The 13,980-nt window shown below is 40.4% G+C and overlaps 1 protein-coding gene across 2 annotated transcripts in view; it reads left to right on the forward strand.

Annotated features, from left to right (window-relative positions):
- Window positions 1-13,980, forward strand: part of EFCAB14 (EF-hand calcium binding domain 14) — a 41,593-nt gene that overhangs the window by 16,383 nt on the left and 11,230 nt on the right. The window contains exons 4-8 of one of the 2 annotated variants that reach the window (XM_023221529.2): window positions 5,224-5,322; window positions 8,516-8,626; window positions 10,757-10,861; window positions 11,900-12,091; window positions 13,566-13,652. In XM_023221529.2, coding sequence (XP_023077297.1) covers window positions 5,224-5,322; window positions 8,516-8,626; window positions 10,757-10,861; window positions 11,900-12,091; window positions 13,566-13,652 — 594 coding nt within the window. The remainder of the gene's footprint in view (window positions 1-5,223; window positions 5,323-8,515; window positions 8,627-10,756; window positions 10,862-11,899; window positions 12,092-13,565; window positions 13,653-13,980) is intronic. The other variant, XM_023221530.2, reaches the window with a different exon arrangement.

Below are 13,980 nucleotides of genomic sequence, written 5' to 3' on the forward strand. Positions count from 1 at the left end.
TGACATTATTTTACTGAAGAGAGGAATGCTAGAAGATAGACTCCAGCTTTGTAATTTATGGGTAAATAGCCAAGTCCTAGGGAACAGTGTGTGATCCAGGTTTTATAAGTGAGTAAGAAGACCTAAGTGATGTTTGTTACTTGGAAAGTTAATGGTCACCTCTCCAGAGCATGCTTTTGCTGTGAGGCAGCTGATACACCAGGCACAGAGTGTTTGTGGCATGGAGAAAAGTGCAGCAGCATCTTACTGATCTTACTGGCATTGGCTTTCAGCTGCTTCTTGACTTTGGGTGAAATGGCAGCTGCCAACCAGTTACCTGGCTTTTTGTGAGACCACTACCATTCCCAAGATACTTCTGATTAGCCATGCACTCTGCCATAGCCTCAGGAGGTTGGAACTTTTCAGTACCTGGAAGAAGAGTTTTTACCCAAAGAACAGCTTGTCCCTTTAGGATCTGGCCAGTTGTCAGTGAAGGAAGGAGTTTGTCCCCTCAGATGGCTGAAAGGTAACCACATCATTGATAGGGGGTTAGGAATAACTATAGTCTTGCCCTTCAAACTGATCTTGAGCCAACTGTGTACATACTTTGGGGCACTAAGGAAAACATATCTGGGGCAGGACCCCTTCCTAGCATTTTATGATTGGGCATGTTACAGTGGTCTCGGAAAGCCCAGTGAGGGCATAAAAGAAGGGGTCAGCCAAGAAAACCCATCAAACCCTTTCCAAAGTTATGTGGTATCTTTTTCCTATGTGTATATTTCTTTCTCATCTTTTGTCTTTTTAAAAATGTCATAAGTAATTTGTGAGTGGATTCTTATATAAGATTTAAACTATAAAACACGTATAGAAATCCTATGAAAATTTTCCTTCAATTCCCAACTCTGTGCTCCCATCTCACATGCACACGTGCGCGCGCGCACACACACACACACACACTCTCTCTCTCTCTCATGCTGCCATAGGTAATGGGTCAGTAATGTGGGCTGCATCCTTCTTGTTCTCTTTCTGTTTACAAAATCATAATAGTTTTTAATATGAATTAGCCTATGGGTTAACATGCGTGTGTATTTGTAAATAAATAAGGTCATTCAATATGTGTTCTACAACTTGCTTTTCCACTGAATATATCCACATTCTTAGTGATATACATTTAAATTGTTTCTACTATTTTGCTGTTACAAATAAGGAAAAATTATTTTTTTAAATTTATCATGCATATGAGCTACTAATTTGTAAGATTTCTAGAAATGAAATTACTAAAATAAAGAATATAAACATTTCAAATTTTGATGGATATTCCTTCTTACAAGGCTTCTCTAATTTATACTCCCATAAACAGTGCATGAAAATGCCTGTTTCTATATGTCCTTTTCAAACCTGGATATCATTCATATCTTTTTAAAGGCATGGGTGCAAACCTCCTTAATGTAATTGCTTATCTTAGGAAGTTTATGGTTTGCTGAGAGTGTCTCTTTGAGCTGAGATTTCTCACCCATCTTGTTTTTAAATGAACAGATTTACAATGTTGATGATTAGTCTGGTTATTCTGGAGTCCTTATGGAGAATTGCATGTTTTAATGTTTCACTATTAAAGAACTGTCACTTATTTGATATTTCATCTGTACCAGGTACTATGCTAAGAGCTTTGATTATATATCTCATTTAATTCTCCTAGCCTGTATTGGTCATCTGTTCCTTGGTTACAAATTACCCCAACACTTAGTGTCCTAAAACAACAGTCATTTATTGTCTTATCGTTTCTATATGTCAGGAATTTGGGAGCAGCTTAGCAGACTGGTTCTGGCCAAGATCTCTAAGGCTGCAATTAAGATGTCAGCCAGGTCTTTATAACCTGAAGGTCTGACTGGGGCTGGAGGTTCTTCACTCACATGGCTTTTGGTAGGAGGCCTCAGTTCCTCCCAGCATGGACTTCTCCATTCTGGGGCTACTCGAGTGTCCTCACAGCATGGCAGCTACCTTTCCCCAGTGTGACTAATCCAAGGGAGAGCAAAGAAGAAGGCATAGGACCTTTTGTGACCTAATTTCTGAAGTTGCCAGTCATTACTTCCACTTTATTTTGTTCTCTAGAAGCAAGTTACTTAAATCAGGCTACACTCTAGGAAAAGGGAATTAGGTTTCACCTCTTGAAGAGAAGAAGACTATCAAAGAATTTGTAGACATGTTTTGAAACCATCACACATCCCTATAAGATAGTTGTTAAATAGTTGTTGTTGTTGTTATTATTGTTATACCCAGTTACTGATGAAAAGAATTCTAGCCTTACGTCCTACCCGCTGGCCTCTGTCTTCTACTCTGCATAGACTAGCCTTCTCAATGTCCATCCCAGACACAGAGTGTTCATTCTCAGCCATTCATTCAACAAATTCCAGTCTTTGTGTCACACATATTGTGAAAAGTAAAACAGATGTCCTTGATCACATGGAGCTTATAGTCTTATGGAAGAGAGAAACCTCAATCAAATAACCACATAAACAAATCATTGTCACTTTGAGAAGTGTTGTGAAAAGAAAGTACTCCTGAGCCTATTCATACTGTGTTCCCTATCCCCTGATGCCACCCTCACCCTTCTAACCTGGAAAGAATGTCTGCTTTGTATAAAATTCTAACTTCTCTGTCAGAGTCTAATGTGAGTCCTACTTCAGCGAAGCCTGTTTCTTTCAGCTTGCATTGATGTCCTTTTCTCAGAACTTTATTCAGTATCACGTTTAATGCTTAATTATTTCTTTAATGTATTCTTGCCCTATCTCTCAGTTATATTGAAAGCTCCTTGAGGTGACAGACCTAAGTTTCCCTTAATTCTTCTACCTTCCTCACTGTTACCACCCAGTCCCAGCAAATCGTATCGTCTCTACTTCTGCTACTACCTCTACTACCACTCAAGTCTAAACCACCATTATCTCTTGCCAAGACTACACAGATTGCCTTCTTACTGGTCTCTCCATTTCTACTGAGAGCCATAGTAGTCTTCCCACAAGGTGTCTCCATTCGTGTAATTACTCCGCTTACACACCCCTTCCTATCACACCTCAAATAAAACCCATGTGCTTGTTCTGGTTTACAGAGTCCTGCCTGTTCTGGCCCTTTACTGCACAATTGGCCTCGCCGCCTACTTCTCTGTCTCTCTGTCTCTCTCACATGTACACACACATTATGAGATCCTGCCACCTAAACTTCTATTCTCTGAATATGCCAAGCTCTTTCCTATACTGGGGCTTTTGGTCTAGCAGTTCCCTCTTCCCTGAAATATGCTTCATCCAGTCTTCATATGATTAATTCCTTATTATTATTTAGATCTTAGTTTAAATTTTATCTCCTTACAGAAGCCTCCTCAGATCAACCAATCTAAAAGTTGCTACCCAGTCACTCCTTGATAAAATAAGGTATCAAGTTACCTTATTTTAATTTTTTTCTAGTGCTTCCCACTATCTGATATTTTTCTGTATAAAAGTATCTGTCTCGTTGCACTAAAATGTAAACACTACAGGATCCCTGACATCTGTGTTGTTCACCCCTGGTGTATAATAGGGTTCAATAGTATTTGTTATATTAGTGAATGGCTGAAAATTTGTCTTAAGCCTCTGAACTTTTCCCTCCTAAAAGAAAAGAAGGAAAAGAGAACCTGAGTTCCCGAGTTCCCAGGCTCCTTACCGGACTCCCTGTCTCAGACCAAGCTACTACTACTTACTCAGGGAGCTTTGTTTAAATTAAATTATTTGCATAGCCGGACATGGTGGCTCATGCCTGTAATCCCAGCACTTTGGGAGACCAAGGCAGGCAGATCACTTGAGGCCATGAGTTCGAGACCAGCCTGGCCAATGTGGCGAAGCCCCCATCTCTACTAAAAATACAAAAAATTGCCAGGCGTAGGGGCATGCACCTGTAATCTCGGGCTACTCAGGAGGCTGAGGCACAAGAATCACTTGAACCCAGGAGGCAGAGGCTGCAGTGAGCCGAGATCACTCCACTGCACTCCAGCCTGGGGCGACAGAACAAGTCTGTCTCAAAAAAAAGAAAAGAAAACACTCTTAGCATAGTACTTATTCCAATCTGGATTCTTTTCTTTGGTTTTTCTGTCACCTTTTACGAGGATATACGCTCCATGAGAGCAGAGCTACATGGTCTTGTTTGCCTCTCTGCTGTCTCCACAATGACTGCAGCAGTGTCTGGCACAGAGATGCCAAACATTTGCTAAAGGAATGAGTAGGGAGTCAGGTTCTGTTTTGTTTTACATCCCCCAGTGCCTACCACTGTGCTTGGTCTATAACAAGTACCCAGAAACTGGTGGGTACCCTATGAGGCCACTCTGAATCTAATTGCTGTTGGTAGATCTGTGTTCTCATCCTAGAATTTGGAATAGGAAAGCAGTTAAGAACTAAGAATCTTTCAAGAGTGTTTTGAGCCAAACTGCAAAGCTTTTAGAATATTGTCTCTGCAGCCTGAAACTATTACACAGGTTCCCCCAGTTCCCGTTCAAGAGCGAAGTCTAGATATTTAGAATTCTATGCCTAAATGGCCAAAGGGAGGTCCCATTTTATTTTGATTCAATTCCTATTTTAATACATTGCATCAGTCAGTGAGTCAATGGGTATGTATTGAGCCCCTTCAGGATACAAAGTAGTGCTCTGGTTGAGCTACTGAGTTTGAAATATTAGTCACATTATTAAACCAAAACCAAATCCCCAACTAGTTGAAAGTGCTGTTCAGATTGTCAGAGTGCAGTTCCTGTAGACTGTATTTTGTGAGATGGGCTTTTACTTTATATATTCCCACCTGGGCAGGAACAAAAGTTTGGTAAATAACTGAGGTGTTACATTTTACCAAAATGAAATTTCGAAGTGATCCTTCATCATTAGCTTTCTTCCTGTCCACTTGTTGAAGGAGTGTGTGACAATTACAGCATCTTTTGGGTAATTTAAGATTTTGGGATCTTGTGCTGCCAGGACAGGGTAAAGAATAACACTTGCCTTTATTCTTTGGCACTAGTGTTCAAATCGGGCAGGGAAAGAAGGGGTATTATTGTTGCCTCCCAGATCCCAGCTTTATCCAAAGTACTATCTCCTTTCCTCCTGTGAGCTGACAGGGTTGCAGAAACACATAAAATCCTAGACTGTCTTGACATCACCAACCATAGAGTTTGTGAAGGTAACATGTACTCTACAAATTCTCATTTGTTTTCACTGTTTGTTACTCTTTTTTGTTCAGATTTCTCTGTTGACTTCTGCAGTGAACCACCTCAAAGCCAATGTTAAGTCAGCTGCAGACTTGATTAGCCTGCCTACCACTGTAGAGGGACTTCAGAAGGTAGGTGCCATGTGTGGGTACTATTTGCCATAATTCTAGCTTCTTACAAGTTTTCATTGAAAGCCTAGCATTTGAAATCAGCTGCTCCAAGAGAGCTGTAATGGAGTGTATCATTATGTCCTAAAGAATTCAGAACAATTTTGTTTTGGTCTAGTTAGTTAGGCCTTTAATTTGCAACAGGTTACATTAGCTGTGGTTTATATGGGTTCATACCTTTTTATTTGGCTTTCTGAGTCCCAGAATTGCTTTGCTGGCTCTCTTATGTTAGCATATGTGGGTTTGCTTTTCAACTTGCTTTTTCAGTTCACCATTCACAATGTCTTCATGAAAGCAGACCAATTGTACATGATAGTTGCCCTAAATCTCTATTATTTTCCATGATTAAGAAACTTTAAAAAAGAAAAAAAAGAAAGATGACTCGGGGAAATGCAAAAATTAAAACTTCAGGAAACAAGCATTGGCAAGGATATTTGGAACAAAGGAAATTTTCAAACACTCCTGCTCCTGCTAGGAGTATAAATTGGTAAAAATCACTTTGGAGGCTGGGCATAGTAGCTCATGACTATAATCCCAACACTTTGGGAGGCTGAGCCAGGAGGATCACTTGAACTGGGGAATTAGAGACCAGCCTGGGCAACACAGGGAGACCGCATCTTTACAAAAAGTTTTAAAGTTAGCTGGGCATGGTGGCACATACCTGTAGTCCCAGCTACACAGGAGGCTGAGGTAGGAAGATCACTTGAGCCTGGGAGTTTGAGGCTAGAGTGAGCTGTGACCAACCAGATGAATAGTACTCAGGGATCTTTAGAGCTGGATGGGAAGAGTGGATAGGGGTAGGAAGGAAGAAGGTGACTAATTAAAACACAAAGAACATCATCCCCTGACACAGGAAATGGAAGAAGGGATTCCCCAAACAGTGGATATCAAATCTAGGATCTTTGAATTCTAAAAATACATGCTAAGTTTGATCAGAGTATGTGCCAGGGTCTATGAGCATATGAATTCTTTCCACAAAGGAACAAGAAATTTCTAAGCCATAAGCAAAAACAAAATTTGCTATTTTATAGCCACACCATCTGTGTGTGCTCAATCTCCATAATTTGCTACTTGGCTAATGTGACCATCCACTTACAACTTTGGGGGAAAAAAAAAGGTAGGGACAACTTTGATGAGGCCAGATTCTTGCCATTGTTCCGAGGGCCAAGTCAGGAAATGGTAGGCTTCTGTAGCCATTAGTACAGAAGCAACTCTCAGTCTTGGCATTAGAAAAGGAAACTGGTTTATTCTTGAATTTATTCATTCAATAAACATTTGTGTAACTTCCTCCAGTATGTACCAGGCACTTTGCAGTTGATGGGAATACTGGTTTCAGAGTTTTGCTCCAGAGTTGACATGGCTCTGTCAGCTGCTTCCTTCAGGGAAAAAAAAAGAAAAAAATCCTTAAACAAGAGCTTACTATCTTCTGGCATCCTAATGGGCTCATACATCCAGCCAGTGAGGACTGCATTCACAAACAGTAGGCGTCTTTGAATGCCTGTAGCTTTTATAACAGGCATTCAGAGCTTACATAGATAGCAAACCAACTTAGAGACTTTTACCCAGTGTGTTGTCTCTTTGCAGATCTGTGTGTTTATAATGCCAGGCGCTGTGTTTCTTTCAGGTGGCTCAGTTTTGAAGTGGTAGGTCATCCCAAATGCCTAACTTTATTGTATCTCATGTAATGTTTTTTAACATCATCTCCTGTTCTCTTGGATTCTTGGATATCAGTGTAATAAAAATGACCTTGGTTAAAAATACTAATGTGGCACTATAAAACTGTCAGCATGTCTTGAAAAGGCCAAAACTCACTGAATAGTAACACCTTTTTAGATGTTCCCTTAGGACAGACCTTTTTTAAAACATGGCTTCTGAATTATATCTCCAAGTTCCCTGTCCAGTTGGGCTCCTTAGGGCTAATGACAGCAAAGTAAGCCACTACTCATATCTCTCTTCAATGGTTGCTGACAGGATTCTACAGGAAAGGAAGAACAAACACTGCCAAATGAATTTTTCTTTCATCTCTGCAATGTTGAGTTTCCCAAAGCCAGAAATGGTTCCCTCCCACTTTTGCTCGAAGTGACCTTTGCTCCTAACAAGTGGCAGTCTACTATGTTAGCTTGGCCATCTGCCTGCCCACAGCAGGGATTGACAGAGGCAGTTTGTGAGACAGCCTTATCCCTGGGTTCCAGATTTATGAACTAATATTTTTTCTTTAGGGAAGATTTGGTTTTCCTCTAGGAAAAATCATTTAAATTAAGAAAATTACATGATTGATTGATTGATATAGAGTGAGAGATAGTCCTATGAATTAACTCAGTATACACTACATGGAATCATAGTTTGAAGATGTTTGAAATAATTAGAAACACTGATTTTCATTAGGGCAGTGTTTCATTAGGGCAATGTAAATTAAATTCACAGTATACACTTCCATTAGGATGGCTAAAGTTGAAAAGAATGACTGTACCAATATTGGTGAGGATATGGAGTAACAGGAACTGTCATTTCCTGCTGGTGGGAACGTAAAATGGCATAACCATTTTAGAACATAGTTGGGCAGTTTTTTAACAAGTGAAGCATGGATCTGCCATATGATCAGCCATTCACCTGCTAGGTATTATGGTGATTAGAACGCACATGATAAAGGGGAATGACCGTAAGTCCACATAAAGACCTGAACATGAATGTTTATAGCAGCTTCATTTGTAATAGTCAAATATTGAACACAGCCTGAATGTCCATGAGCAGGGGGAGAGATAAACTGTGATAGAGCCACACAGTGGAATGCTGCTCATCAGCCTGCCAAGTAGCCTCAACATGGATGAATCTCAATTCTGCTGAGTGGAAGTCACACTTTAAAAAGCACGACTTACTCACTGGTTCTACTTATATAAAATCTAGAAAATGAAGACTGATTTATTGTGACAGAAAGTGGATCAGTGGTTGCCTAGGAACGGTCGGCGAGGGAATGATTACAGAGGGTCAGGAGGAATCTTTTAGAGGTGATGAGTGTTTATTATCTTGATTGTGGTACTGGTTTCACAATTGTACATGTGTCAAAACGTTCGGATTATACATTTTGGATATGTACAGTGTATTGCATGTCAGTTGTCTCTTAAAGCTTTTTTATACCTTCCTATATGTTTCCCTTCAGAGCGTAGCTTCCATTGGCAATACTTTAAACAGTGTCCATCTTGCTGTGGAAGCACTACAGAAAAGTGTAGATGAACAGAAGAAAACAATGGAATTACTGCAGAGTGATATGGTAAGGAGACCCAGCAAGTCAGCATGCTCCTACTCAGCCTTTTTTGTGTAAGAGTCATGATGCCAACTTTCCACTAATCTGAAAAGGCCCTGCTAGGCATCTGTTCAAAAGATCTAATACGCAGTATGCATTGATTGTTCTATAATTTGTTAATAAAGCAATTGTGGTAGATAGAATTAAAAGCCCAATCTTTTGCAAACATATTACTGAAGGAAGTAAAGTAATAAGACACGGTTCCTGAGGATGGAATGGGTAGGAGAGAAAATGGAAAAGAAGGAAAGGAAAGTGGAAAAGTGTCTCATTGTTTATTACTACATAACAAAGCACCCCCAGAAGTTTGTGACTTAAAACAAGTAGTTATTTCTCACTATTCTGTGCATCGGGAATTTGAGCAAGGCTCTTAGACTCCCAAATGCTGCAACGTGTACTCCTGGATGACAGGCAGGCTGTCTAGCATGTTCCAGCTCCACCCAGGCTGTCAGTTAAATGCAGCCTACAACACATGTAACAGCACCACCCCTATCCCTCAACCCCCAGCTGGGCCCAGTCAACCCACAGAATCATGAGAAATACTTAATTGTTGTTGTTTTAAGCCACAAAGCTTTGGGATAATTTGTTAGGCAGCAACAGGTAACTGACAGAAGCAAACCCCTCCAGTGCCCAGGAATTGTTTTCACATCTCTCTGGATCACTTAGTGCTGCTGCAGATGTAAGCTGTCCGCAGTCATTCGGAGGCCTTAATCAGTCACTTAACGGGTGACAGCCCCAGGAAGAATTTATGAAGGGTAAAAAAGGATGGTGCAGCCCTTGCCATCTTGCTGGGGAGATGAGTTAATGTGTAACTCATCTGAAATCAGGACTATTCAAGGTGCACAAAAGTTCCCTAGTCTCTCTGCCAATTTCTGGATCTGCCCCCCACCCCCACCTGCTCTTTGCAAGCTTCAGATTCCAAGTTTAAATTGAGAAGTTTGTACCAAGGAGACCTGGGCTGTATTAGCTCTAGAAGGGAGTTTTTTCCATTTTCTTCAGGACTGGCACACCTCACTGTGTTACTTAGTGGGGCTAACCCAGAGGAAAAAAACATTGATCTGGGTGTCCAGACCCCTGGTTCTGGTTCTAACTGCTGCTGAGTAACTGTGTGACCCATAGTAACAAAGACCCCTCTAATTCAGCAATTCTTTTATTATTTTAATGTCTTGATTATGCTCTCAAGTAATTCACTATTTTCTAAAATAATTTTTCCTAACTAAAATCTTCCTGCTTTCTAGAACCATGGATTCTCTCGTCCTTCTCTCCTCCTTTTCTCTTTATTGTTGCCTTTTGGTTTTCTTATTAAAAACAGGGTTGATTTCAGATTTCAAGGAAGACAATTTATTTTCACCAGTTGCATTCTGTTATAATTAAATCTGCCTCTTTTAAATTTCCATAGCTGCCAATAGTAATCCTCCTACTGTCATTCTTTATGCTAGATAAGTCATAGTTATAGACTCTGAAGGATTAAGCCATGCAGTTTTCCTCACTAAAGGAAAAGTATACATAAACATGTTATACTTCAGTCTCTGGAAAGCAACTTGAGCAGTGGGAAGGGAATGGGAAAGGAAAAATAACCCTCAAACGTAAGTCTTACCTAGCATAATGCTATAAGGGAAAAACTAATAATACACATGATTGGTAGTTATACTAAATGCCCAAAGCCAGTGGTTACATGACTGGCTGCCTTTTTAATGTCAAAGCTCTTGAGTCCAGTGGAAACTATGCTACTGTCCCAGGTTGAGACTGAGTTGGTCCCTGGAAAGTTACAGTGATGCTATTGTTTCTCTGGGAGTACAGGCAATGGTGCAAAGGAGAAATGGTTTCTAGAGAGTTCATTCCTTAAGAGATTGAGAAATAGACGAGGAGGATCTCAGTTCCTTGATGTAATCTAGGTGCTGCTGGCCTAGTGCCTGCTCAAGCTGGATTCTCTTAGAACCTAGCACAGGACTGGTTAGCCCGTATGTTCCCAGGTAATTCTTACTGATTAATCTGTGGATGTATTCTGGGGGAGGCTAGAATGTTCTAGGACAATTTCAGATAGTTAAGTAGACCTAATAATTCCTTGTTGCCTACACTAACCTTCTTTCCTCTTAACAGAATCAGCACTTCTTGAAGGAGACTCCTGGAAGCAACCAGATCATTCCATCACCTTCAGCCACATCAGAACTTGACAATAAAACCCATAGTGAGAATTTGAAACAGGTGCTTTTTATCTCTGGCTTAACTCCCAGTGATCACAGTGCACTTCAGAGGCAGCCAGATAGTTTGGGCTTAGTGTTTGGTGTCTCAGCAGGTGCCTCCTATATTTATTTGCCTGCCTGGGAGCTGAGCAGAGAGGAATGTGTGTTGGTATCTCGGGGATCCATATTGCTGTCCATCCCTTCTTTGGCACTTTGCAGTTTTTCCCCGCATGTCAATCAGTGGAGTAAATTCCTTTTCTTATCTTGAAAGACCTAGAATGAGCGGATTATCCTGAAACTATGAAAAATAGCTATCTGGGCAGGTTAAAGATGAATGGATAGCAAATTAATCCAGAGTGATGGCTACTTTGAGCCACAGTAAATTCTAAGAATGTTAGAAGGCATATCCTTGAAAATCAGAATTTTCTAAAGTGTAAAGACAAAAAGGCAAGAGGGGAGAAAAAAGACTATTGAGTTCAGAATCACATTAAAGAGAATAGAGGAAATCTTCACTAAGAAGAATTCCTGTCCTGAGTTTAATGCACTTTAAAACCTATAGTTATCATTCTTTTTTAAGTAGCAATCAGTACTGGAGGATGTCAATAAAAATAATTGAATCTTATACTAAATAATGCACTACTTGTTATGGTTTTGTTACATGAGCCAATTCAGTAATTGGTATTGTTCCTAAGGTAGGTTCATTCTGACATATTAGGTTAATGGACCTTTCAGTTAATAACCCAGCAAGCCTTTCCGCCAGCAGGTGAGGTAAACATTGGGGAAATCAATTCCCAAGCTCTCAGCTTTCTGGTACCAAAGAGTGAATCATGTAGGTAGTCCTCTTCCCTCTTTCCCCCTCCTGTCTAGCTGAGGCCAAACAATTCCACAAGGAACAATTTAGAGTGGGAGGGACAAAGCAGATATAGACGATTGATGGTCAAAACCAGGAAAAGGAGTTTACTTCAGTACTTGACGTAGTAATGGTTGTTCGGTGCTGCTCGCCTGCTTGTCTAATTTACGTCTGTAGTGGATTCCATAACTTTATTTATTTCCACTCTAGGATATCCTGTACCTTCACAGCTCTTTAGAGGAGGTAAACAGTGCCCTAGTGGGGTACCAGAGACAGAATGATCTTAAACTCGAGGGAATGAACGAGACAGTCAGTAATCTTACCCAGAGAGTCAACCTGATAGAAAGCGATGTGGTTGCTATGAGCAAGGTAGAAAAGAAAGCAAACCTGTCCTTCAGCATGGTAAGCCTTTTCTGATCTTTTGTGACATGCAGTGTGTTTTGTCTGTGCATGGATGACATTCCACCACCTTTGGAGAACAGCCTTCTGGCATATTTGAGAGGCTACACATTTGTATTGTGCTTAATCCGTGTCTCCTTTAATGCTCACACTAGCTGTGTGATGTGAATGGCCAGGCAGTGTTTATCCTGATTTGGAGAGGGAGATGTGGAGAGGTCAAGTCGCTTACCAAGGCCTCACCACAAGTTGTTGGCAGAGATGACAAGGCTACCTACCGTCATGTTACCAGTGAGCCATCTGATAGGGAAGCGCTAGCACGTATTTCCAAGAGCCTTCTGGATCTTTTCTAAGTTGTTAGGGGTGGGAGCCATGAAAATGATAGTAACCAAAAATCTTTTACCATTTCTATAAGCCTGAACTTGACTTTCATATTTATCCTGCTGTCTATATATTAAGGGGAACCTTTTGCATATGTTGGGAAACAGATCAGATCAGACCAGCTCCCCAGCTTAAGAGGTCGTTGAGTTCACCTCCTTATTTTACATGTAAGGAAACTGACCTACTAAGTCGCTCATGCTGGTAGACTGTGCACAGTTTACTGGTTTTCATATTGCTGTGAATAAAATGTGCAGTTTCACATAAACATTGTGCAGGGATCCACGTGGATTCTTTGTTTAATAACTGCAGCCCCCACCCTTAAAGATTTTGTATAGCGAAGACACAGGCATATATTTAAAAATAGAAACCAAATACAGGAAATTGTGCCATAAATTCAAGTAACTACCAAAGCTGGAAGCAAGCCCACAAATAAAGTTGAACTCTGGTTCATGGAAAGCAGCATTTGAACTGGCTCTGCCACAGTGGAGCCTTGGCAGGTTGCCTGGACTTGGCTTTGAAGGGTGGAGTGGGAAGACCTATTATTCCCCCTCCTGCTTTACAGGGGTGTATAATTTACTACAAAGCTGTGAAGATTAAAGAAGCTTTATTTTACAAAGCCCTTTTGAACTCAGCTAAACTAGGTTGGCTAAGAATTTTGGTTGATGAGTGTTATGCCTTGAAAGTTTTCAAAGCTTATTGTGAAAACTTACCACTCCTAAACTGTCTTTACTGTCTCTGGCCTCTCCTGCTTTATATTTCTCCAGCAGAGAAAATAGGTAATAGTATCCATCTGTCCTACTATTTCTTAGAACAGCATCATACTCAGCATGATATTTTGGGTAAAAGTTCTACCACCTTTTATCCTTCAAAGTCTTAAAGTTTGTGACTGAAACAGCTAGAAGCACTAGTTTCAACTTTGTCTCTCTGGCCTTTCTCCCTGTCTCCTCCCATCTCCCACTCCTCTGCAATTTCTGTTGAGAGTGTTCTGAGATCCTTTAAATAAGTTTGACCAATTTATTTAAAAGTGCTAGATGTTCAGGTTTTAATGTTTGCCTTTAATCTTCCCTTTTTTTTGTTTGTTTTTGTTTTGCCCTTTAAGATGGGTGATAGATCTGCCACTCTGAAAAGAGCGTCTTTGGATCAAGTCACCAACAAAACAAATACAGTAAAAATCCAAAACATAAAGGTAAATAATGGGAGGCTTACCCTGAAGTAAAAGTAAATGCAGCAGCATCTCTGTGCTTTTGATCTGCTGCTTTTTCAAAGGGAGTACTTTTGGTCTCATGTGTTGAAACTTCAAAACAAAGCAATTAGTAAATTAGTATATTAGTGAATAAGTGAATACTTTTTTAGGCACATACCCTGTGCCAAACACTTTAATAGGAGCTGGAGTGACCATAGTGAGCAAGGCAGACATATGACCCCTGTTCTGGTGGAGCTCAAAGTCCTGTCAGTCAGAAAATCGTTAACACATAATTGAACAGGTCATGAATCATGAGTATGATAAGTAAACA

This window comes from Piliocolobus tephrosceles, chromosome 1 (genome assembly GCF_002776525.5).
Source record: "Piliocolobus tephrosceles isolate RC106 chromosome 1, ASM277652v3, whole genome shotgun sequence".
Classification (NCBI taxonomy): Eukaryota; Metazoa; Chordata; class Mammalia; order Primates; family Cercopithecidae; genus Piliocolobus; species Piliocolobus tephrosceles.